Source organism: Mytilus edulis, chromosome 10 (assembly GCF_963676685.1).
Source record: "Mytilus edulis chromosome 10, xbMytEdul2.2, whole genome shotgun sequence".
Classification (NCBI taxonomy): domain Eukaryota; kingdom Metazoa; phylum Mollusca; class Bivalvia; order Mytilida; family Mytilidae; genus Mytilus; species Mytilus edulis.
In genome coordinates, this window is record NC_092353.1 from 66814968 (window position 1) to 66842853 (window position 27886).

The 27886-nt window shown below is 31.7% G+C and overlaps 1 protein-coding gene and 1 long non-coding RNA gene across 2 annotated transcripts; both read right to left on the reverse strand.

Moving 5' to 3' along the window:
- Positions 1 to 2812: 2812 nt before the first annotated feature.
- LOC139491709 (uncharacterized) lies at positions 2813 to 19711 on the reverse strand. Its single transcript, XM_071279538.1, has 9 exons — positions 19628 to 19711; positions 17021 to 17190; positions 16163 to 16299; positions 14280 to 14389; positions 13485 to 13606; positions 9953 to 10254; positions 8725 to 8867; positions 8317 to 8438; positions 2813 to 7707 (listed from the first exon to the last, which is right to left on the reverse strand). Exons 2-9 carry the CDS (start codon positions 17151 to 17153, stop codon positions 7184 to 7186), a joined length of 1593 nt encoding a protein of 530 aa, XP_071135639.1. The 5' UTR covers positions 17154 to 17190; positions 19628 to 19711; the 3' UTR covers positions 2813 to 7183.
- Positions 19712 to 22406: 2695 nt separating this feature from the next.
- LOC139491713 (uncharacterized) lies at positions 22407 to 26428 on the reverse strand. The gene is made up of 2 exons (XR_011656613.1): positions 26392 to 26428; positions 22407 to 23078 (listed from the first exon to the last, which is right to left on the reverse strand). It is a non-coding gene; the product is annotated as an uncharacterized lncRNA (long non-coding RNA).
- Between the last annotated feature and the right edge of the window lie 1458 nt (positions 26429 to 27886).

The following is a 27886-nucleotide window of genomic DNA, read 5'->3' on the forward strand; positions in this document are numbered from 1 at the left end:
CGATTGTTTTTTGTTTTGCCTTGGCAGAGTCAGAAAGGGACATATACAAATGTACCGGTAGGTATGCTTTTTATAGTGGCGGTGTTGGCATCAGCAATGTACTAGTTTGTGATTTGTTCTAATATATGGTGAACCACTATTGTAGTTCAAAGATATTATGTATGCAGTTGTATTAACATTGGCACATCTCATTGCAATGAAGATTATGACACCTAAGTCATCATGGTCTATAGACTTTGAAACTGTCCTTACTTTACATGTACTAGTTTGTGATTGTGTCAGTTTATGGGAAACCACTAATGGTACCGGTAGGTCAATGCTATTTGGTATGCAGTTATTAGCATGAGCACATCTAATTTCCTTGGAGAATATCTGGTCATTGATCCTCAGTCATGCTCATGGTCTATCAACTTTGAATCTTGCTTGGTTTACACGTATTAGTTTGTGAATTAGTTTGTCATTGTGGATGAACCACTAATGTTAATGTTATTTATAAAGTCGATTATATTTGGTATCCAAATGTATTGGCATTTGCAATTTTTATTTCCATGAAGATAATATAGACCCAATATGGTTCAATGACTTGTACAATCCGGCAGTCCGTCTGTCTGTTCCATGAAAATTTTTTGTCACAATTTTCTAGTAGGGAAGTACATTTACAAGGATTTCTGAAATTTGGGTGCAGGGTTAATATAAGTCAGCTATACTGTGTGGTGGGTTTTCAGATTCATCACTCAACAACTTCCTGTTTACCGAACACTTACATCATTGTACAACTGATATCCAAGTTGAAAATTTTTTGACACATTTCTACAAGGATTTCTGAAATTTAGTTTCAGGGTTTATACAAGTTAGCTATACTGTGTGGTGGATTTTCAGATTCATCACTCAACAACTTCCTGTTAACCATCAAGTATTTTGGCAACATGGTCAAAATCTTTTATTTACCCATTTTGAGTTTTTTGCAATAACCATAGCAGATAGAAATTAAACAGAAAAGATATCAACATTAGTTCAAAAAGAGAGATTTCAGTCATGAATTGTATTATAGTGTTCAATCTTGGAGAATGGCCATTGTTAAATATGCACATGTTACTAGGTGAGCAACCCACTCTTTCGAGCCACAGACCCTTGTTATATTAAGGGATATAGGAAAAACAATTCTTAGACAAGTGCCTGTGGGTTAAACATGTAAACTGGATACCAATCCTCCCCTGACCTAGGGCAGAGGGGTAACAGTACAACATAAGATTACAATGTACCGTTTTTAGCATTCTAAAAAGCTTTGCTGTAGCAAATTATTACCTGTAAGTAAGATGAGGTTTATGTTGTTTAAATATTAGAAATCTTTCTGCTTATTCTTATAAGTGTGGTATAATATTACAAGCCTGTCTTAGATGAGACGTATTAGGGTAGGTGGTTATTTATCCATGAACACTTATCCCAAATTTCAAACTTCAAACAATTGCCACTAATCTTTAATGCAACACCAAGATTGACAGAAGAAAGCCTCCCATTGATTTTAAAATTCTTTAGTGATGTATAGAAATTTGACGTCAGATTAATAAATGATCTTAAAGGATAATATTCTACAATCTACATGTCCTGCATTAGATCTAGTTTGCTTGGATCAATTCACTACCAACTGAACACTGTTGTTAGTGAATCTTGACTCTGGATTTAGAAAATTTTATGGTTTGTCTTTAAAAGAGATGTGAAAGATATCAAAAGGACAATCAAACTCATAGATCAAACTGACAACGCCATGGCTAAAATTAAAAAGACAAACAGACAAATAATAGTACACAAAATTGAAAACTAAAGATTAAGCAACACGAACCCCACCAAAAACCAGGGGTGATCTTAGGTGCTTCAGAATGGTAAGCAGATCCAGCTCCACATGTTTTATCCTTATCAAAGCAGATCCTGCTCCACATTATGTATCCTTATCAATTACTGTTAATTCAGAAATTATTGCAAAAAATGCAACAGGATTATAACTTTAAACTTTAATTTAAACTCACATTTTGAAAATTTTATATGACTTAACCAGGATTTTTCTCCATATCGCAAAGATAAAAATTGCATTTTAGCCTAAAATGACAAAATTGCAAAAATAGATACATGCAATAGTTTCTGAATTAACAGAAATAAATATTTCAATGCTTTAAACCTATTTGTTGATATGAATTTTACGTTACAAGATACGGCAAGGTAAATCAGTAACGGAAAAATAATTCAGTTGTTGGCATTTATTATATCCATATTAAATATCTTCTCTCCAGGACATGTTCCCAATTTGTTATCTCATTTAGCCAATAGAATTTTCCCCACATCATAAGAAATCAGTGAGAACTGATATGTGCTATGTTACAGGGAGGACATCAAAAGATCAATGTAGGATAAAAAACTTAATTCAAATAGTTCAAATTGCTGCATGTTTTGATTATCCAAAATCGATTTTACATATATCCTTATTGGTAACTCAATTTTTCCTTAATTAAGTTAAGAGGGGAGTGGGGGGTCAGTGAAAAAACAATGTGAATTAATTTTTTTTATCCTACATTTAACTTTTGATGTCGTCCCTAATAATTTTAAGATGGCATGCATATCCAATAAACTAATAGCTTCACATAGTGATATAAAGCAAAATATCTGGCTGAGTGTTGTGACTTTGTACAAAGCAGTGTTCATATTCATATCACATCAACATGTTCTTGTCCTGATATGCATTTAATATTTGTCACTGGGTGTTTAAATATCAATCCATCCATTATCATAGAAAGATATGAAAATAAAATAAACTACAAACTTGAAAGAAACATTTAATAGTATTATTAAATAAATAAATTTCCATATATATTGCAACAAAAATTATGATTGACAACACTGATATGTAAATATTGTATGACAGATTTATACACTAATCACAATCATATACATGTGCTAACAACTGGTATAAAAATATTGAAAGTTTATAAGTTCACAAGCATTTCTGGTTGTACGTTTTTTTGACACTGGTTCCTAAGGTTACAATGACTGATTTGCATATATGTTAATCTTACAATGTAATGAATAGTCAAAATTACAATTTACTTAATATGTTGATTTTTAGTAAAATTATGAATCTTTCAACAGCAATTTTGTAAATGCCAAGTAGAATTTATTTTAATAAACTTATATTCTAAGATTATATTTAACATACCCCAAATCTAGACATTTACTTAAAGATACAACTATATCATACACACGACTATGACTACCAAACTGCAGTAAAAACTATCACATTAAACTGATAATATAGCAGTCAATAGAACATGAAGACAGATAAATTTTCAAGGCTTAATTCCAAACAGTCTCTGAGCATATTTGTGTTTTGGACGGATGGACCCTAAGTGGTCACTTAAACTAACCTAATCACAAACTTTGAAATGTCAACTATAGAAAAAAAATCTAAAGCCAATAAACCAGGTCAGAAGGGAGAGACTAAATAATTCAAAAGAAAAGAGACATGATATGCTACTGTTAATACAGATTTATCATAAGTGGATGGAAATTTCAGAGTCAATAGACTATGACTAAGACAGCTAAAGCCATACAATCTACATGGAAATGAGATGTGCCAATGCATCTTCAACTGACATATCATTAGTAGTTCCTCATAAAGTGACCTAATAATTTATTTTTTTTTTAAATAGTTGATGCTGCCATTAATACTGGAAACAGCAAGCTGAAGTCTGTTTTTTTCAACTTTTTCTGTGGAGATAAAAAATTGAGTTCAACCCCTCCCATTTGAAACTGCAAAATTTCCATGCTTTCATTTTCAAATTATCAGGAAACAAAGTGCTCTCATTGAAACCAACGGAGTGTTGTCATCAAGCTTTATGTTGAAATGATATTTTGCGTGAATGGACGCACAGAAAAGGACATACTACATAATGGAACACATTCGTATATTTTCAAAATAAAATGCTTATAAGTCCACGACTTTGACTACTGGTAAAAAAGTTTCATGGAATGAAACCCTTAATTAATGATGTCATCCTAGACCGGTTAAGATTTTCTGTTAGAGTCTTTGTGGAAATATTTTCTAAATACATTCTCATTTACTGAAAAGTTATATTCTAACAGCTGAATGTTTGTACAACCTTGAAATTCTAAAGTTCATGTTCTTTCTTTTTTTTATCTATCAAAATAACAAAATGAATACACATGCCAGTAGCTATCTCTGTATATTTATATCTATAAAAGTTTGAATTGTTGCATTTTACTTTCTCAATATATCAGTCATTTATTTCACTTAAACCTGTTTTTCTACCAAAGCACATCAAATCAGCATTCTTAGCCAAAAAAAACATGCAGCATTGTTCTTATTATAAAACATACAAATCCCATCAGACATCACACCAACACCAAGTATCAAACACTACATGATAAAAACATGCATTCAGTTTGATTACTGACATATTCTAATGTAAAAAAATAACACACATTCATTATGTTACTGACTGGTTGATCTAATGTTGAAATCAGAAAATAGTATTGACAATTATGTTCACGTTCCTTGATATTTACTAAATTTTGAAAATTGGATTTTACAAATGCATTACATACATGTTGAATGTATTGTAGTATTCTTTACATCTGAACACATTCTACGATTGTCAATAAACTGAGGTATATGAACATTTTCATAAGCATCACAATAGTTTAATATACTTGCATTAACACAAAATAATCTATTTCAGAAATCAATATTAATTTGTTATGCAAATACACAACATACTTTACAAGAGTTTAATGTAATGGGGAGATCTACTGCATTGATTGAAAAGTCTAACATCATTTTGTGCCTTGAATATTGGAGCATATATTACATTGATTAATGTCTAGAAATGTTTATGGATAGGATGTAAAGAATGTTATTATCAATGCACTATATTTTGTGTATCAAAAAAGGTAGTGATAAGCCTTGGAACATTTATATATCAAGTCAGTCTCATAAGGTTTTGATTGCATTTCATGCATTCTTTACCTAAAAAATAGAAAAATATGTAACCATCCAGTCAATTTCCCATTCCTTTACAATTATAAAATGATGAAATAAAAAGAATTTATGTAAATAGCACAGACACCATAGCAAAGCTTTTTAATTCGAGGAACTTTGAAAAACAAAGTAATATAAGTGTTTGACAACCAATAAGTAAATATGCACCAATAATTATTCTATATTAAATAGTACAACACTGTATATCATAAAGTGGTAATGAAAAGGAAATAAGTCAAATTGACAGACAAGTGCTATGAAGGCATGGATGGAAAAAGTAACAAACAGAGGTAAAAAAATATAATTCTTCCTTTGTAATAAAGGTATATAAAGAACAACCATGCATATAGAATAATGGAATTTTGTTTTTGATAATGACTTTATATTGTTTATTAGAATATCAGAAGAATGTTCATTTCAACAAATTGCAATCACTACATGATGAGGTCAAGTTACACTACAAAATGGATGGTTCAATTATTGTTGTCAATGACAGGAATTAAGCATAGCAGCATATAAAGTAAAGTCAACGAAAATTCTTAGTTATTAAAAAAAACATTTCTAGAATATAAGACCTTCTGAAATCTATAATCCTTTGAAAAGATGTGTATGATTGAAAGGAAATGCTGGATATTCTTGAATGAGACACATCTTGAAGGCAACAACAAACATTTAAGAATTGAATGCTTCTTTTTGTAAACTTATTGGGGTGTAAAAGCGTTGACCGAAGTACATTTTGTATGAAGCGCTTCTGCGCTTCATTCTAAAAATGTACGCACAATCAACGCTTTTACAACCCTATAAAGTTACAAAAAGAAGCATTCAATACTTATAATTACATTTTTTAGCTATGATCATGAAAACACGAATTTTATATATTTTATTATTTAATTCACATGTGCACTTTATTGTTGGATCACGTGTTATCATGAGTGAAAAGTTGTATTGAGCAATGCAACTGCTTACGGAATAACACGTGATGTGCAGTTAGCCAACCAGAATAAAATATTATAATGAAACATACATCTAATGTAATTATTTGTCTATACAATGTGTGTTATGCTTCAACGTGTCTGAAGTCCATATAATATTATAAATATTTTTAAATTTGTAACTCTTACTTACAAACAAATATGTATGTTAAAAACATAAACTGCATATGTGTATTCTTTAACATAGATTCTAATACAAAAAATAGTTATTTACAAGGTAAATATTGAGTACATGAAAATTATATTGTTTAACAATTACGGCTTTATACTAAATAAATAATAATGATGTTTTTGTTTTTTCAATTCTTAAATCAATACAATTTTCTGTTATTTGATGAACTTTCATTTGAGCAAAAATGTTTCTGAGGTTTATATTGAAGTTCACCATTCCTTGTATACTACAGATCTGTGGAAGTTTAAAAAATTACTACATGTGTTGGTGTATAAGAAAACACTTATCTAACTCCTGTTAATTTTCAGAATCTATTTTTGCTTATTCATTTCGACTTTTCTTCGTGGTTGAATTTATATTTACAGCTCAGTCTTTATACATGTATAATCAATCATTATTCTAACATCTATATATTCTGCAATGGATCACATGAAAATTAGAAATTCTTATAAATATCAATTTTGATAGGTAGAGATTTCATCAGTATTTTATTTTTACCCTAATAAAGTGTCTTTATATTTTCAAGCACTATAGTATAGACTGTATCGAGAGGTGATATGAAATTATTAACAATGACAATGACATCACAGAACAACAGAGTAGAATATTATCACAAATAAATAACATAATTAAAATAGTATCACAGAGAAAATTGTAATGTTACAGTCAAACTTAAAATCATAACCAAATATATTTACTAGCATAAACACATCTCACAAATGTATCACTACTGTGGGTTCATTATTATTCATAGAGTACCAATTTTCGTGGATTCGTGAAGATAATTGAATCATGAATTTACGTGTTTGACAAAGTACCAATTCCTAATGGATTTGTGTGCAAACTATGCAAAATCATGAAATCAAGTATCCATAAAAAACAATCAGTCCTCAATTCATGAAAATTGGTGCCCATGAAAAATATATGAATTTACAGTTCTTTTATACATGTACCACCAGTACTTCAGTCACTTCACCAGTATTCTAAATCTGAGTCCCCTTCATCAGGACTGAAGGAGGAATTGTTGCTATCATCACTACTAATACTACTATCACTTTCCCCATTGAACATGTTCTCTGGTGGCAGAACTTTACAAGCTCCAAAGCGGCTTGCCATCTGGTGCAGTAGTAGCTCAATCTCAAAACTCAAAATGGAGTCATGAGGAAGATTTAGTTTGTCAACTAATGCTCTTAGAACCGTTTTATTTAGCACAAAATTTATATATTCATCATAAACATCTAAGTTACTCAGATCTGCATCAGAGAATCTTTGTTTCAGTGTGTCTGCTGGCATCAGTTGGGTTAATGAGCAAGTTTTTCCCAGAAAACACTGTTTGAAAATTACCCGTGTGGCAGTTTGTTGCAGGGTAGAAGAAGTTCGACCAAACATGTAGTTCACAAGTTTGTCACAAACAGATCTTAAATGAAGAAACTCAGGAAAATCATTCTCCAAATACTCTGACATTTCTTCTACAATTTCCTTTCTGTTAAAGTAACCTGTAAAAAACAAAATATACAGTTTTGTTTACATTCTACAAAAATTTAAACATATCTATTGACTTGTTTTTTGCTAATTTGTGATAGTTACAAAAGTACCTATTGTAATCACCAAATTAGCTTGACCCTGCAACATACCAGTATATTATTACAAAAAGTGAGGAATCTTGTCATGTATTGTTGTTGCTTTGTATATAAAATAAGGAGATGTGGTATGATTGCAAATGAGACAACTATCCATCCGAGACCAAACGATGAGAATGTAGACAACTATAAATCAACAATGAGTAAAATGCATAGTAAACTATATACTCCTTAAATCGGGGGAGCCAAGGATGTGGCAATATTAAACTTTTTTTAGCACACAACCCTACTCTTACCTGGGACAGTGGTGTTTATTTAGTAATTAATGTCAGATCTTTGGCTTTCTCTGCTGACACATTTAAACTAGTATTATCTTTTGATACAAAAATCAATGGGCACATATGCCTATCTCCTTTTAAAAGACATCGTATGGTGAACCCATGAAGTTGAAGTGTGTTGGGTAGACTTGTGTTGTCTAAATGATATATACCCTATAATTTACTCTAACTTGTATATTATTCTTACCCATATCTACTAGATGACCATACTGGTGTGGAGCTGATGCTAGTTCACTATGTAGATTTCTCCAGTTTAATGATCGTTGTATTGGAATGGACAAAAAACTTGCAAATATTGGTGAAATTTTTCTGAAATACATATGAACATTCTATATTGAACATTCAATTATTTTCCAGGTAAAAATACAACTTTTTTTTTTATATCAACCTGGTATACAATATATGTTATATATTTTTAAGTGTCCTTTCTCCTTGTTTTTGTCAAAGCCGAAGAAAATGTTTTCATGAGAAACAAAACAATGGTTTTATTGGCAAAGAATTAGAAGATGTATTTATTTAAAAAGGGTAAATTAAATAAACAAAAACCTTGCTCACAGGTTCAATTGAGTAAATACATTTAAATAATATAATTTACCTTTTTTGTTTACGTGTTTCCCATACTGTACCCCTGAGAGCAGCATTAGCACCTTTCTTCAGCAGTTTGTTACAAGCATTGATATCCCCTCTTATCACACAGTGGAATAAGGCTGTCTGACCTCGACTGTTTTGAATATTGACCTGAAAAAGATTTTTCCACAGTTAGTTTATAAAGCTTCAATCCGGAAAGCTATCTCTACTAAGACTAATTTCATTGCATAGGAAATCAACAAAGATTTATCCTAGAAATAATTAATAAATTGTCAACTTTTGATAACCCTTTCCTTCATATTGACGCCTTTTGACACAACCCCCTTTAATCCATAATGATGCCACCCCTTAACTCCATAATGACGCCTTTTGGCACCACACCCTTTACTCCGTAATGATGCCTTTTGACACCTATGTAGTAACTTAGTTATAAACTCTGACTAAGAAATGCCTGCTTCAGACTTAATAAAATTTGTATCCAATTATAGAAATGATATTCATAAGAATATCTGACTTATTTATTTGATGAAATATTTGTTTTTGGCAATGCACTCATACTTTCAAGCATATTTTCAGCATGTAATTGAAAAAACCTATGTGTATCAAGTATGCAAAAAAAAAAATCCATTGAGGAAAGGGATTATTCAATTCACAACTATTCTGATCACTAAATGATTACTCATTTATAACAATGAACTATCAATATATAGAGCAATATAAATAAGTCTTATATATAATAATGTACCTATAAAATTGGTGTTTGAGAAAAAACTTAAATTTGATGAAGACATCTGAAAAGGAAAAACCAGAAAATACTAAAAGGCCTTTGTTAGTCTTGTATTTTTTTAATTTTAATTTCTTGTGTACAATTCGGAAATTAGTATGGCGTTCATTATCTCTGAACTAGTATATTGTTTAGGGGCCAGCTGAAGGACGCCTCCGGGTGCGGGAATGTCTCGCTGCATTGAAGACCTGTTAGTGACCTTCTGCTGTTGTTTTTTCTATGGTCGGGTTGTTGTCTCTTTGACATATTCCCCATTTCCATTCTCAATTTTACACAATGTACTATACAAAATATGACATTTGATTTAGTAAATTATCTGGAATGTCCATCAATAAGGCATTTTGGACAATGAAAAACAAATATGATATTAACTAAGTTTTAAATGGCACCCCATATAAAAGATTACATCAATAATGGTACAATTTTTGTACTAAGAGTAAACCATGGTTACCTCTGTATCTTTGATAGACAACATGTACGTAAGGAAATCTTGTTTCACACAAAGACTAGCACTATTGTCCTCAAGTGTGTCGTCACTACACAGTGAAAGATCTTCTAAGTACTCATACATATCTGTACATGAGGTATCACACATAGACAATAATGGGGAATTCCCTTTCCGATCGACAGCATTGATATTAGCACCATTCTCACACAATAATCGTAACAGTCTATCATCATGGCTATATATAGCTGTTTTGTGTAGAGGTGTTAGTTTACATACATCATGAATATTTGGATCTCCACCATTACCTAAAAGGTGTTTTAAAATTATTAAACAGAACAATTTTTAATGAAACAGCTGCACATTTCAAAAAGAAAGCAGTTCAGTGATGCTTGAGACCTAATAATTACAAGTTTGATATTGTAACATTCTTGTTAATTTCCATATAGTTTAGTGGACACAAACGGAGTTTCTCCAAAATTTTAACTCTGATATGTAAGTTGTTTTCTCCTTCTAAAATTAAATAAACTATAAAGTCACATGATTCTAATAGTAAAAATTTGTAAGGGTTCCGCGGAACCCAGTGTCTCGCCTACTTTTGCTGTAAATTGCAGGATCAACAAAATGAGGGAAAAAATCAATAAAAATATTCTGCTTGATACCATGTTTGGATTGTAGGAAGCTTCTGTCCAAGTTTGGTAAAAAATCCTGGATAGTTTATGAATCTAATAAATGTTTTAAAAACTTTAACTGCAGACTGGATGTAATGTTAACTGGAAGAAAAACTAAGTCCATTTATAAGAAAAATACAGATACACAGGTACAAAATATTAACAAAATTTCCTTCTAGATACTAGCTTTTGATCATAAACAAGCTTCTGTCTTAGTTTGGTACAAATAAAAAATAGTATAAGAAAGTTATCAAAATTTTTTAAAATTTAACCACAGAGTGAATGTGTTGTTTCCTGGCAGAAAAAAGTCCATTTAAAGTAAAATATGGAAAAAATGGATGTGTCATTTTACAAAATTTACTTCTGGATACTATCTTATGATCATAAACAAGCTTCTGTCCAAGTTTGGTACAAACCAAGGATAGTTTAAGAAAGTTATTAAAATTCTAAAAACTACAACCACAGAGTGATGTAAAATACGGAAAAAATGGAATTTTATTTTCACAAAATTTACTTCTGGATACTATCTTATGATCATAAATAAGCTTCTGTCCAAGTTTGGTAGAAATCCAAGATATTTTAAGAAAGTTATTTAAATTTTAAAAACTTTAACCACAGAGTGTATGTAATGTTTTCCCGACTAAAGTCGAAGGCTCGACTATAAATCAGGCAATGTAAATTTAAAATGTACATTTTTTCTGAATCTACATGTAATGAGTTCTTAATTGCAATTTTTTTTTTGAAATTATATAATCATGATTAAAAATTCAAATTTATATTATGTTTTATAACTCACATGAAAAGCATCAAATATATCTTATCTAGTAAATATCTGTTTTCTTTGAGTCTTGGTGCAGGATAGATGATAAATAAATCAAAATAAATATCTATCAATCAACTATTACTTTTTACTTACTCAGTATGACAAAGATAAGATCCTCCATGTGTTCTACTTACTCAGTATAACAAAGATAAGATCCTCCACGTGTTCTACTTATTCAGTATAACAAAAATAAGATCCTCCACGTGTTCTACTTATTCAGTATAACAAAGATGAGATCCTCCACGTGTTCTACTTACTCAGTATGACAAAGATAAGATCCTCCACGTGTTCTACTTACTCAGTATAACAAAGATAAGATCCTCCACGTGTTCTACTTACTCAGTATGACAAAGATAAGATCCTCCACGTGTTCTACTTACTCAGTATAACAAAGATAAGATCCTCCACGTGTTCTACTTATTCAGTATAACAAAGATAAGATCCTCCACTTGTTCTACTTATTCAGTATAACAAAGATGAGATCCTCCACGTGTTCTACTTACTCAGTATGACAAAGATAAGATCCTCCACGTGTTCTACTTATTCAGTATAACAAAGATGAGATCCTCGACGTGTTCTACTTACTCAGTATAACAAAGATGAGATCCTCCACGTGTTCTACTTACTCAGAATAACAAAGATAAGATCCTCCAAGGCTCCAAGTGTTCTACTTACTCAGTATAACAAAGATAAGATCCTCCACATGTTCTACTTACTCAGTATGACAAAGATAAGATCCTCCACATGTTCTACTTACTCAGAATAACAAAGATAAGATCCTCCAAGGCTCCAAGTGTTCTACTTACTCAGTATAACAAAGATAAGATCCTCCACATGTTCTACTTACTCAGTATGACAAAGATAAGATCCTCCACATGTTCTACTTACTCAGTATGACAAAGATAAGATCCTCGACGTGTTCTACTTACTCAGTATGACAAAGATAAGATCCTCCACGTGTTCTACTTACTCAGTATGACAAAGATAAGATCCTCCACATGTTCTACTTACTCAGTATGACAAAGATAAGATCCTCCACGTGTTCTACTTACTCGGTATGACAAAGATAAGATCCTCCATGTGTTCTACTTACTCAGTATGACAAAGATAAGATCCTCCACATGTTCTACTTACTCAGTATAACAAAGATCAGATCCTCCACGTGTTCTACTTACTCAGTATAACAAAGATAAGATCCTCCACGTGTTCTACTTACTCAGTATGACAAAGATAAGATCCTCCACATGTTCTACTTACTCAGTATGACAAAGATAAGATCCTCCACATGTTCTACTTACTCAGTATAACAAAGATGAGATCCTCCACGTGTTCTACTTACTCAGTATAACAAAGATGAGATCCTTGACGTGTTCTACTTACTCAGTATAACAAAGATAAGATCCTCCACATGTTCTACTTACTCAGAATAACAAAGATAAGATCCTCCAAGGCTCCAAGTGTTCTACTTACTCAGTATAACAAAGATAAGATCCTCCACATGTTCTACTTACTCAGTATGACAAAGATCAGATCCTCCACGTGTTCTACTTACTCAGTATGACAAAGATGAGATCCTCCACGTGTTCTACTTACTCAGTATAACAAAGATGAGATCCTCCACATGTTCTACTTACTCAGTATGACAAAGATAAGATCCTCCACGTGTTCTACTTACTCAGTATAACAAAGATAAGATCCTCCACGTGTTCTACTTACTCAGTATGACAAAGATAAGATCCTCCACATGTTCTACTTACTCAGTATGACAAAGATAAGATCCTCGACGTGTTCTACTTACTCAGTATGACAAAGATAAGATCCTCCACGTGTTCTACTTACTCAGTATGACAAAGATAAGATCCTCCACATGTTCTACTTACTCAGTATGACAAAGATAAGATCCTCCACGTGTTCTACTTACTCAGTATGACAAAGATAAGATCCTCCATGTGTTCTACTTACTCAGTATGACAAAGATAAGATCCTCCACATGTTCTACTTACTCAGTATAACAAAGATCAGATCCTCCACGTGTTCTACTTACTCAGTATGACAAAGATAAGATCCTCCACGTGTTCTATAACGTCCTCTGGTGCGGTCAGATATTGTTTATTTAATCCTATGACCAGATCTACATGTGGATCCCATGTACTGAGGTAACCGGACCTGTAACAAATATCATATTGTTGTAAAAAAAAATTGTTTTAAATCTTACTCAAAGTTTCCTCTTCCTCAGACATTTCCATTGCTATTAGTTTTGATAGCATTTCATTGAAATTTAAACAAATTTTAATACAGATGTTATTTTCTTTAATTTTTCAGAATTAGCATGTGAGTGTTAAAACAACAGCATAATCAGAATTATTTTTAACAAACATGGGAGACAACTCATGTCTGATGCAAAGAGGAAACACATACTACTGTGAATTCATTATTATTCGTTGGATACCAATTTTCGTGGTTTCCGTGGGTACAGGTGAACCACGAATTTAAATGTTCAACTATTAACAAATTTTGTATTAGGATGTGTGCAGACTTTAGCAAAACCACGAAATCAAATATCCACGAAAAGACAAGTTTTTGGCAATCCACGAAAATTGGTATCCACGAAAATAAATGAATCCACAGTATGTGATTGGTTGAAAGCAGATTGTTAGCTTTACTGTTTACAATGGTGGCTTTCCTGTGATATCTCAATAGTTGTCATTTATAAATTATTGATTTTAACTTTAAAGGTTCAATTGTCTTTATTTGGTTTTATCTAAATTTTTGGAATTTTAAAATAATTAAAACTCACCATTTTCACTTTTCATTTAGTTAACTTAAATTAATAACTTACCATATCTGATTGCTATGGAGATTTGGAGTTTTTGTCAGATCATTATAAAAATCAGTTAGTAGTTCTAAAGCTGTTTTTCCTGGTCCTTCATATTCACTTCCAAAATATGTCTGAAATAAATAAGAAGAAAAAATTAGTCAAAGGTCTCAACGATGGGAATGATATTCATACATTTGTACATAAAGGAAGATGTAGGATGTACAAAAATGAGACAATTATCTCTGGTGATTTTAAAACGATACCTAACAAGTGTATCCTTCCTTTCCAAAGAATTGCAGAAAGTTGTATTCTTTTGGTCACCATTTTTCATGAAGTCACTATTTGGAATTCAGAAGAAATCAAGAAAACTTGATGTCATAATGGAAATTTTGACTAATCACTTGCAGAGAACAGTTATTTCCATAGTGTGGAGAACAATTTTTTCAAAATCAGTTGATAAATGTGAAAATAAAAATAGAGAAATGTCATTACACAACATATTTTGTGAATATTTCATATTTTACACATGTCATAAGTATGACTTGTTCTCTTTCTGTATTTGAAACTAATTTAGAAAAAACGGAAATGGATAGGTGGTCTGCTTTCAAAAGAAGGAGGTCATCATACACAGCTTAAATGTCGAATTAAAAACACTGCTAAATGAATTGATCAAATCAATAATACATATTTACTACAGTGTTCTCCGCAGAAATTTTGGATAGCATCACATTTGGCGTAAAAAAAAATGTATTTTTTCAATGTAATTTTTCGCATCGTGGCTGGGCTCTATTTCTATTATGATATATGCGTTATTGTTTATTACAAAATGTATTATATTTTTTGTATGCTATAGGTCCTTATTTGGTGAATAAAATATTCTTTTCAACCCTTAATTCTTTGTGTCATTCAGTATTGTTGAATTCATGACTGAGAATACAATTAAACTATAACCATGATAACAGTATTCTCAGTTTATGTTTTCTATATTCATAGTTCCAGAATTATTTTTTCCTCTTGGGCCAAATAAAAATATATGTGTGGTTCCAGTTACCCTACCTACCCAGTTAAAACAAAAAAATCTTTATCATGTCTATGAAATATATTGGTTCATGGTATTCAATGAATCAGTCCACGTTGACCGTTGTTTCTTTTTATCAAAATGATATATATTCTTAACAAAGTTATCTAACAAAAAATCTGTTAATGCTTAGTTTTCTCTTTAGGTATCATTGTTTTCTGTGTACTGTGCCATTTGTGCAAATGTAGTTATTATCGTAAAATACAGATTTTTGTCATATCTGGTCTGGTTCCGACCAGTAGTTTACACTAAAATATAAAATGGCCGCCAAAAGCAATGAAAAATACGAAAATAGACAATGTTTGACAAGAGATTTGGAATGAATATGGCGTTTTTAATGCATTAAATGGATGAAACATAAAATAAAGCCAATTATGATCACTTTCTAAAGAAAGTACAAAACTTATTTAGTTCATAATCAAACTTTTCACTCTTGATTTACAAAAAGTGATAGGAAGAGAAAGAAAGTAATACTACTGTAATATTTTGCAGACCACGTGGTATTAATCATGTCACAAGTGACAGCTTGGGGTATTCCTATCCAAACAGTTATCCCCCAAAGGGTAATTAGCACCTATTTGATCAATCTTAATTGTCTATTGTCCGACTTGAAGGGATTAAAGGTGATATATTTTTTAAGATCATAAGCTGTAATTAGATGAAAGTTCAAAATTTAGGACATGGTTTTGCCATATAGAAACGAGAAAAATAACATCCTCAATATAATTATAGCATCGCGGAAATTATTATAAAACTGCCTGGGGAGAACACTGACTATACCATGGAATTTTTTTCCATAAATAGGTAAAAAACAAAAAATACATACTGTTGGCACTCGTAGATTAACATTTACACCTCTCTCTACTAAAAGTTTGGCTAGATACAAATGGCGGGGTCGAACTTTGGTTTGTTCCTCATCTGTACCACATAAACATATAAACAAAGGTGTTCTCTGGTAACAACCTGAATAAAAAAAAAAATCATTTTTAGACAGTATTTAAAATTCAAAATTGTTTCTTCTTATTTCTTCTAATAATTGTTAAAAAAAATGTATTTTTTAAAATAATTTCAAAGATAAAAACTATAAGCATGATAAACAGACATAACAATTGAGACACACGAATAAATAGTGTCCACTTACAACCAACATATAATTCAATCTCATACTCTAATTGTATGACACATATATTTTTAGAACCTTTTTCATTCAAGAAGAAATGCAAAAGAAGATGTGGTATGATTGCCAATGAGACAACTCTCTACAAGAGACGAAATGACACAGAAATCAACAACTATAGGTCATTGTACAGCCTTCAACAATGTGGTAATAATGGTTTGTTTACCTAATTTAATGAATATGGAACATGCCATTTAGTGTAAATTTTATAATAACAATCATGAAAAGATTTTTTTTAAAGTTAACAGACGATGACAAATGCCCTTTGGGAATAGAAGGTGAGCTAAAAAAGACAAGGTTTTGACCCCTTGATCTTGTATTGACATTTGAACTCTGATATAGAAATCAATATTCAGGTGCATGTAACATTTAACTATTGCAAGATTAATTTGTACTGTACATGTGGCTGATTTCATAAAAAGTTCCTTTATTTTATTTTGTTAACGAAATATGCTTAAATAGCATTGTTGAGTAAAGTATGTACATGAATTTTTAATTAATACAAACCTTCATCTAGATAAGATGGATTAATGTTCTCTCTAATCAATCTTTCTGCTGCACCATAGCTGCCACTTTCTAAGGCTCTAGTCAAAGAGGTTTCATTGATGCCAAACTCAACATGAAACACACCACCAGCCATTTTATGTTATGTTAAGAACCAATTTAAGGCTGAGTAACTGAAAAATATACAAACAGTTTAACTTAACTTACATACTTAAAAGCATATGTCACTACAGGAGGATTTTTAACCAACATAATTATAAAGGAAAAAGTTGCATAAAATCTAAAGGAATAGATTTCAGTTAGACTTTTATTTTTTAGAAAGTACAAATGCAACATTCATGACATTTAAGTAATTACTGTAATATTTTTTCTGTCTATGAAGAAATAACATAAAAAATTTGGTGCACACTAAATAACGAATTACCTATTTTGATTGTTATTTAAGAAATCATTTTCACTAAATCATTTGCCAGGAAGAAATTTATGTTCTGATTCAACAGACCAGCTGACCATTGTTGACAGCCTAGCTATTAAAAATAGTCAGGAAAGGGATAAGTTACAGCAACTTACATGCAGATTTATTTGCTATCATTTTAGGTCATATAGCGCTGTAACTGTTTATCCTTGGCTTTTGAATATTCTCTGAGTGTTTCTCATGAAGGTTACTTAAAATCAAGAAATGCATTTTGAATGCATGAAAATTATACAGGTCAGGAATAACCACCAATTGGTGGATTATACCTCAATTGACGTATAATCCACCAATAGACAGATATGGGTATAGACCAATTGACGTATAAATTATAATGCAGGTTTATTGTAATAAAATACTTGTGTGAGATAGGAGCATGATTTTGCAACTTGCAATCTATTTTATGACCCTTATCGAGTCCTCCAAGAGTTTCAGTTTTGTCAAAGCCTACTGCATCTCTTGAGAATGCATGTGTACAACAATTCTTTTGTTCAATTCAATTCAATTTGTACTATTGACCATGATTGACTTTTGATAATGAAAGTCAGGTATTAACAAAGAGCTCCATTCACCTGTGCAGTTGTACTCATGCTCACTTGACTGCAAACAGCATTGATGTCCATTGACAGGTGATTAGTGGTTAATTTACCAATCAAGAATTGACAAGATAACAATAGAAGAAACTGCAAATACAATTATTAATTAAATGCAATATGTTATGTGACTATACTAAACTAGGAATGTTTGACATGTTTTTATACCATAATATGGTTTTTAGAAAACAATGCTCCATTTTGGTGGATTAATTTGCTTTGAACAGTTTGGGAACAAACCCTCTATATGGTAATTAGCACATACTTACAACTTCCATGCAATTACTTTGTACACAAACAGAGTCCACCATGAATCTTTTGAAGGGAAATTATTAATAAAGCAATTTGATATATTTAGTCATAAATTGGTCGATAATTGGTTGCCTAATGTCCAGTGACAAATATTTCATGCATATAAACTATCCACTAGACTACCTATGGGTACATACCAGGGACAGATCCAGCCATTTTTAAAAGGTGTTTCAACCAAAGATTAATTACAGGATTACTCAAGTTGTAAATATGTGCTAAATTGGATATTGTATAGAAAGGTATATACTAATTTTCATAGTATATACCTTTCTATACAATAACCGAGACTTATACCTGGATAGAGGGATAATCCTTCTATGGAGGGGTAAAATTATCCCTCTATAGAGGGATATTTTTGTTTAGACTGGATTTAAATCAATATAGGGCAGAATGGCATTCTCTACTTATTATGGCAGTAACCTGGAACAGTTGATGCACCAATTGATGTACTTAATTTAATCTGCAAATGCCCAGTTTGATGCTTATCTCACTAAATATAAAATCTATTGTTCACCATGATTGAAAGCTGTGATGATCAGGTAAATTCTACTCACTTATGCCTTGAGCACTGAACAGAATTTCTATTGTTAGATTTAACATGAAATTTAAAGGTCAACTATTCCTTTTGTTGTTGATCAGGTGTTCAGATAGGTTTACAATAGATTGCAAGTTTTGTCACTTTAGCAGAAAACTGGTTAACCCAATTTTTAGTAAAGTGCATATGTTGTCAGATGCATATAATGCTAGAGATTATAGCCAACATGGCCAATATAACTAGAAAATGCCATTCTGCCCTAATTTGCTTTAAATCCAGTGCAAACAAAAATACCCCTCTATAGAGGGATAATTTTATCCCTGTAAAGAAGGATTATCCCTCTATAGAGGTATAATCACCATACTGGGGGTTTGTTCCCAACCTGTTAAAAAACAAAGAATTATACACCAATTGGTCTATATCATTATATGTCAATTGATGGATTATACCTCAATTGAGGTATCCATGTTAAAGAAAATATGGTCTTAATGATTAAATTATTGTTAATCAAAGGACAAATCCATATATTATTTTGTAAGCCCTTGCCTGGTTTCAAACAGCTGAATCATTCAATGACAATGACTCATTTTCAGATTTTATTAAATATTGATTTCTGTAACTAAATTATTAATGATATATTTTTTACATGACATATAACTGATACTTCTTATATTTTTTCATTTCCTGATGCTTTTTACCTATTGTCATTGATGCTATCGTTCAACAAAAACGATCAAAAACAGACATACTTCGTCTTTTTCTTTGTTTACATAAAAAAACGAATGAGTTACCTCCCGTACGAGTTGACCTCATCCAATAACCTGCAATTAATAGTAAAATGCAAAGCACCATTGTGAACCTGATCCCAAGAGAAATGAAATAAGAAAATAGCTCAAGGCATAAGCTGTCAAATTCAAGTTCACCGATTTAACTCAAATTTCCATATTTGATTTATAAATACTAAAACGCATATCCAAATAATAAAAAAAGTTTAGATAAGCATGGAGTCGTTGATATGTATCAACTGATCGAGAGACTCCGAAGACTGCCGACGGCCATATAACACGATATAAACGTAGATTTTAATACACCTTATCGCTATTTGTCCGCCATTGCTGGAAATCACTCAGGTTCCCGTAAAATTTTGACGTCATAAAACAAAATATCTGACGCCACAATGGAAAAGTGATTGTTGTTGACGTCAAAAGTTCAAGCGGACGGGTCAGCCGGGATTAGCGATAAGGTGTATATAAACAGATAGTGATCATGTGCAATTGAGTTTTTCTAGATCTGTTTTGGTTTCATTTCGTAGGTTACAATTTTACAAGGTATGTTGATCGTGAGCATTTTTGCGTGTGTAAGCCCGGCAGTCTCGGATGTTTGTGTGTTAATATAATCGTCCCACCACTGGTTCATTCTTGTTTCGCTTTCAATGTTGTTGACATGCTGTTCTTTTTAATCAGGAACATATATTGACAGATATACTGTTCCTAGTTTTAATAGCCGAATACAGGCGTATGTTATGTTTATCTTTTTAATACTGGTTAATGAAATCATTACAGTGTGTACTGGCTGGTCATTATCGCGTATGATACGATTTTGACACGCCTACATAGCTAATAAATATTCATGACTTTATAGATAAGAACAGCACGGTAGCCATAAAACTGAGAGTAGTAGATTTGTAGCGAAAATGTTTAGATGTAGTTTTGAGAATATAGAATAGATACAAAAATATTGTTTTTAATTATTAGTATCCGAGCAAGTAAAACACGGATCTATCACGTAACCCATCTCAAGTTAATGGGTTTACACTGGAGGTCTGACTCTCACGAATACGTATTCAATGAAGCTAAATTATTACTCCCGTTTGTTATTACAACCTTAAAGTATGAGGGTCTGGATGGGGTGGGGTGGGGGGGGGGGGGGTCTGTTATTCTGTAAACATTTATTTTTCACCCTTTTTTCTCTAATCTTTAAAAAAAATAACCCCTTTTTTCTCTAATCTTCAAAAAATTAACCCCTTTTTTCTCTTATCTTCATTTTTTTTGCCCTTTATTCTCTAATCTTCATTTTTAAGGGCATTATTCTTTAATCATTTAACCCCATCCAAACCCTCAAGTATGCATATGAATATGTCACAATGTGGTTTGATTCAGTTTGGATGGTGTTTTTTTTCAAAAGTGAGTAGTTTGAAATGAGTCCAAAAAGGAATCGGCTCAACTTAATAGGTAATTTTTGCAAGGTTCTATTTAACAAGTTCAAAGAAAGTTAGCGTAACATCTTTCCCATCGTGACCAGTCTACTTAATATTGTTTTTATTAATGTGTTTCGTCCTGAATATTCATGAAATACTTGCCACTGAACATTTACCAAACAAAAAACTATCAATCTCATCATGTTGTATATATGGTAGTATGTTAAATTAATTTGGATACTTTTGTAATTGTTTAAGTTATAGAAATTGATCAAACAAATTAGTGGTTCTATTTCATGGTTCAGTGATTACTTGATAAAAAGTGAAATACTCACTTATTATGAGTAATAGGATTGATATATTTCGTGCATAATTGTACTAATCATAGATACCAGGATTGCCATTTTGTAGATGCGCCTGACGCAAAAGACTCATCAGTGATTTTCGAATAAAATAAGTTGAAAAGGCCAAACAAAGTACGAAATTGAAGAACAGTGAGGACCAAAAATTCCTAAAAGTTTTGCCAAATAGTATATATACAGCTAAGGAAATCTATTCCTGAAGTAGAATGAGTTGTTTTCTTACAGTGCTACATGTTCCACAGTGACATCCGTCCTCAATATCTTACCAGTACCAAACTCATAAAATGTGATGTGATGTGTCTGTTATTCAATATTTGGTTTTTATGTTAAAAGTTTTTATCATGATACACATTATCTATACATGTTACTGTGGATTCATTTATTTTCATGGGTTACAATTTTCGTGGAGTAAGGAAAACTTGCACGTTCGTGGATATTTGATTTCGTGGTTTTGCGAAAGTCTGCATACAAGCCTATAGAAAATTTGTCATTCGTTGAACATTTTATTTCGTATTTAACCTTTACACACGAAATCCACGAAAATTAATATTCAACGAATGATAATGAATCCGCAGTATATGGATTACCAAATGGTTCTGTTAAAAAACTCATAAAAAACTTGTTTGTCATAAAACACTGTCAAACAACCAAACAGACTATCAAACTGTGTCCACACTTGTACGTCAAGTTCAAATAAAGCAAAAATTTATTAGTGTTCCTATTATTTGTACACTAGTTGGCTGATTGCAGGAAAAAAGAAATATTTGCTTGAACATTTATCTATTTTTTTAATGAGTGTTATGTTCCTTCTGTTAGTTACCTGGTTCGGATTAAAATAAATTATCACCACATCATGTTAACGTATAGACCTTGTAAGTGGCTGTCCTGTCATTATTGGTGAAAAAAATCAAGAAAAGATAAGCTGAGTAGAATGTTTCGTTTCATATTTAACTTCTTTGATGTTCAAGCATTGTATTTTCACATATTTATGATAGTCAAAAAAGGAAAAACAAAGCAACAAACAAAAACAAAAATCTAAACACAATTACGACAAGAGCTATATCAGGTATCTTGCATACTCCTTATATACATCTGGTATCGGGCCGGCTACAGAGTTAATCATTTTCACTGTAGTGCGTCCAAATAGTTTCCTTTCATAGTCTATAAGTTGTTTCCAAAATCCAGTGTTTGGTCGAATAATAGGCCTTCTTCCACGTACATAATCATGGGCCACTACCAAAGTCATTTTATGTTGTTTCATAAGGTAAACTATGCATAATGTGGCAGATCTGCTGACACCAACGGCGCAATGAACAACTACTTTACCGCCACGAGAGGCGATATGACTTATCTCGTCTGCCACTCTATCGAAATGTACATCTAACCGAGCACGAGGGTGGTCGTCCACATGTATCCTGAGTGACTGGATTCCGGGAACTTGAATTGTTGGCACATCATTAGTACTGTTAATTATATGCGTTATGCCATGTCGCACCAATCGTTCATGTGTTATTGCCGAGGCACCACATAGATATAAATGGTCTGTTATTTTTGCCAAAGATGAACGAGATGCCATTTTCGACTCTCCACCTGAAAAAAATCCGAAAAAAATTAGCTTGAAAACTTATATGTAAAATAAAAGGAATAGAAAACCATGTTTTCACCGAACTTTATATTTGGGCTTACAATAATAAAACTGAAATGATAAAATTGAGAATGGAATATGTCAAAGAGTCAACAACCCGACCAAAGGGCAGATAACAGCAGAAGAAACAAAGTGTGTACTAGTTCAGTTAGAATAAACTGCATGCTTATCTCCAAAACATGGTCTTGTATGTTATTGCTTCGCGTCACGGTGCGAAGATCTTAGTTTCAGTCAACTTGCACGCCATTTTGCATTTTTTTTACTAAACAGCAGCTAGTTCTGATTGGTAAATTATTGCCAGGTGGTTTGTCAAAATCTGCTTCATTTTATTCGACTTGCATAGAACTGTCATCTTCTTAATTATTTGTGTATATCATTCAATAAACCTTTTGAATACACAAGCGAAAACAGGGGCTTTAGAATAAAGCAATACAATGTAAGTGATTTTCTCTTTAATGAAATATGTCTTTCGCGATATTGACCTTATCGTGAAGACAATTTCTCAATACATCCGCGGTAAAACGTATGTAGCGATGATTTCGGTTTAAACTATAACAGTTAATATAGGTACGATGCTCTCATATGATAGACACAAGCTTTTGAGTGCTATACTTTCATTTCATTTAGTAACCGGATTGACAATATCCAGTATATTTTTAAGAAATGGAGTAATTAGAGCAGTTTAGTTTATTTGACGGTGACACAGTAACATTCACCAAAATCATACACATGTAAAGAGCAAGTAGCATTTGGTTTCTTTTAAAAAAAATGAGATTATACTTAAAGGTCATTTATATGATTGAATGGTATATATATAACCAGAACCTACCCTTCGAAAATATATTGGGTAAATGTTTCCGGACTCATTTGTTAAGGTTGTTCTATGTTCTCATTTTCATAATTTCACTGCCATTGTATACCTCTAATTTTTTACAACATAGGCCCCGAATTTTTCGAATTTAATTCCGTAATCCTAATATTTCTGATTATCTGAACATAAATCGTAAATATACTTTTGCCAAGAAATATTCACATTGAAACTTATTATTTATTTTCAGTTTTTTTTACACATCATTCAACCTTCAGTTAGTTACATGAAAAAAATAATTTTCACAAAGTTTCAGGACTAAGTTATGGACATCTTTAAATTTTAGGATATTGAAAATCCTTGTGCTGATTGTATACTTAAACTCTTAAAATCATATAAACTAGATGCTATTGATTAGTGTTTATATGGCTCTTTGTAAATTAGAATAAACAAAACAAAAGACAAATTTTCATCATCAATTTTAATGTTTACATCAGATAAATGTTTGGTACAGAACCAACGATAGAGTTAACCATTTTCACTGTGTTGCGTCCATGTAATTTTCTTTCATATGCAATTAATTGTTTCCAGAATCCAGGATTAGGACGAACAATTTTCCTCTGAGTCCACACAAAATGATGAGCATCAAATAATGTCATGTTCTGATGTTTCATTAGATATGCTATGCACAAAGTTGCTGACCTACTAACGCCAGCTACACAATGAACTAAAACTTTGCCTCCTCGTGAATGAACTTTGTGTATCAAGTCAGATACTCTATCAAAGTGCACGTCTAGTTGAGAAAAGGGACGGTCAGGAATGGAAATCTGTACACATTTTATTCCTGGGTCCATTCGATTAGGTACATCAAGTGTGCAGTTGACCACATCTGTTATTCCTAATTTGTTCAGACGAGTTCGTGTGATGGCTCTTTCCCCACATAAATACATGTAGTCCGTTATTTTAGCTATCGATGAAAGAAATGACATTGTCTGTTTTGCTGCCTATATTCTGTTTATATCTAAAACAAATGAAACACATTACAATTAAAAAATGGCTATAAAGTCGATAAAGCAATAGTTATCAAAGGTTCTAGGTATATAATTTATTTCTCCAGACGCGCGTTTCGCGTCTACATTATCATAAGACTAACCAGTGACGCTCTAATCAAAATAGTTGGAGCCAAGCAAGTAAAAAGTTGAAAAGCATTGAGGACCCAAAATTCTAAAAAAAAGTTGTGCCAAATATGGCTAAGGTAATCTATGCCTAGGTTAGAAAATCCTTGGTATTTTAAAAGTTATACTTTGTAAACAGGAAATTTATAAAAATGACTATACCATTGAAATTCATGTCAACACCGAAGTGCTGACTACTGGGCAAACGTCTATTAATTATCATTAACAATATAGCTATGTTTAAAAACAAACCATCTGTCTCATGTGAAACCATTCAGAAGAATCTAGGAGATGAATAAAACTCAAACTTTATATATTTGCTATGCTGGCTTTTTCTGGAATTATTGTTACCAGAAACAAATATAGGAAAACAATGAATAATAAATATTTAAACATACAACAAGGAAATACAAGTCAAAAGAGACACAAGAATAATAGACAACACTTCTAAGGTGATTTTATCTTGGTAGAACCTTAGTTTCTAAATAATATCTATTTTATTTTTATATAGAATAAGATTTGTTATAAATCATGCAGTATAGAAGAACTCTCGAATAATAAGCCGATGATAACCTCGGGGGATTAAAAGGCGGACGATGTCCTTACAATAAAAAGGATCGTTCTTCCACTTATGTTCAAGCATTCTAATTTCCTTTGTTCCAGAAAACCATGAAAGGAAAGGAACAAGATAGACAGAAATAATCTTTGTTATAACCAAAAAATAAACTAAATATTAAATAATGAGAAAGGAAGGATAAGCTTCGAGGCACTTGATATGCATTTCAATAGCTTATACAGAAGCACAACTTTCGACCCTCCTCTCGCTCATACCTGTGTTGTTTGCCTAGTTTCGCCAACCAAGGAGGGGTAGTGTGTTAATTGCAAGTCATCTGTATAAAGTATTATCATTTTATTAAATGTGAAAAAGGACTTCAATAGGCAAACACAAACCCTGCGAATTTCAATTTAGACTGAGCAGTTTTGCACAATATTTTATTATATAAGTAAATAATTTATAAAACTTAATCTATAAAATTAACAATTTGAAGAGACCGTTTAAACGTCATGTAGATTTTACATGATATCGGTGTAGATATATATAGGTTAAGCTTATACTCACCATATGACAATTGTCAGAGTTCCACAAACGGGTATGCCTTTAAAGCCATAGAAAGCTAATCTTAATTCTGATAAAACTCCTGTATCGCGAAAATAATAAAGATACGAATCTGATTGAAAAATTACTGATATTTATGTCAACACACAATTTATTACCTATATAGTCTGGTCACCTGAGCTGCTTAATAAATATACATTTAAATACTTAATATGGTCTATAGAAAATACCTGTGTAACTATAGCCTTGTAAAATAATCAATTGTAATTCATAATCCAACTATCCAGCGTAACAGTGTCAATCTATAGAAGTGCACTAATCATTGAGCACTGTCGAGTTCCACTTAAACACTGCTATATTAAGACAGGTTAAACAAATTTGCAGTTGAACGCAGGTTTCAAGAATCTTTTGAATCAATTGATTAATTCATAACATATTGGACAATAACATGCATCAGATAACAAAAATACATAGATATTGTGGTATGAATGCCGAAGGAGGTATACAAGTAACACAATTAAATCATAACATTAAACGATAAGATATTTAAATATATAAAATGACCTAGACCATATCCTAATGCACCTCCTTATAATAAAGCGGTTAGTCTTACTATTCAGATATAAATGAAAAGAGAATAGGAAAACATAGCGTTGACGTATAATGGCCGGTTAATGCCATTTCGCGATAGGGCGAAATCACGAAATCGAAAACTCGAAAAGGCGAAATATTTTTTCTTTCCGATTTCGCGTTTTCGACTTCGCGTTTTTGAGATTTTGCCTGTTTGCCTTTTCGCCTTGTATATAACATAACATTTTAGATATAATTGGAGACAAGACTGTATACAAGTATATTTCATTCAAATGATTGTCATACAAATTTCATATCTGTGACGTACTTTAAATATTTTCATTTCAAAATTAGACAATTCCTTTACATTCTTTGTTGACTGAACAAATTTAAAAACAGATGCATTTGTAGAAAATTTGCTTGAAGTCATATCTTGGACATTTTAGAATAAATGAAAATAATCATTATTATTATGTTATTTCTAATACACAATCTTTTATGTCATGCTCTTTTTGTGAATCTAAAATTTTCAATATTTAAATTAGCTTGCGTAAAAAAGTAAAAAAAATAATACATTATGGAGATAGAAGTTTTGTCAAATAAAACTTAGAATTTCGCGAAGCTGTCCTAAGACCTGTCATAAGATACTAGAATATCTTATGACATGTCTTATGATCCTCTTATGACTATCCCAGACCTCGCCTTAAAACTTTCGTAGGTTGATCTTAGCAAAGATATCAGAAACCTGTGGCATGTTCTTTTAATTTAAACAGAAAATAACCTGGATTTATGGAAAACTCATGTAAATGTAGTATGTGTTTTCTAATTACTAAATGCATTGATTAATATTTTTAATTTTCAAAGATGGAAATTTTATCATCTACAGGACACACCAAGGGGACAAGGGATATACTGTTGAATGCGGTAGACAATAACAACAATCCTCACCGTGTCAGAACCAGATGAACAAAATAAATTGAGAAACTGAATCCGTTCAAAATATGTCACAGATATGAAATTTATATGACAATCATTTTAATGACTTATACTCAGTAGTCTTGTCTCCAATTTATATTTAAAATG

Bases quoted from the DNA above. Each gene is read 5' to 3' on its own strand.
- LOC139491709 (XM_071279538.1), bottom strand. From the start codon at position 17,153: ATGGCTGGTGGTGTGTTTCATGTTGAGTTTGGCATCAATGAAACCTCT. The intron at 10,255-13,484 runs GTAAGTAGAACA...AACACCTTTTAG, and splicing joins TCTTATCTTTGTCATACTGA to GTAATGGTGGAGATCCAAAT. The intron at 8,868-9,952 runs GTAACCATGGTT...AATCTTTTTCAG, and splicing joins TGTCTATCAAAGATACAGAG to GTCAATATTCAAAACAGTCG.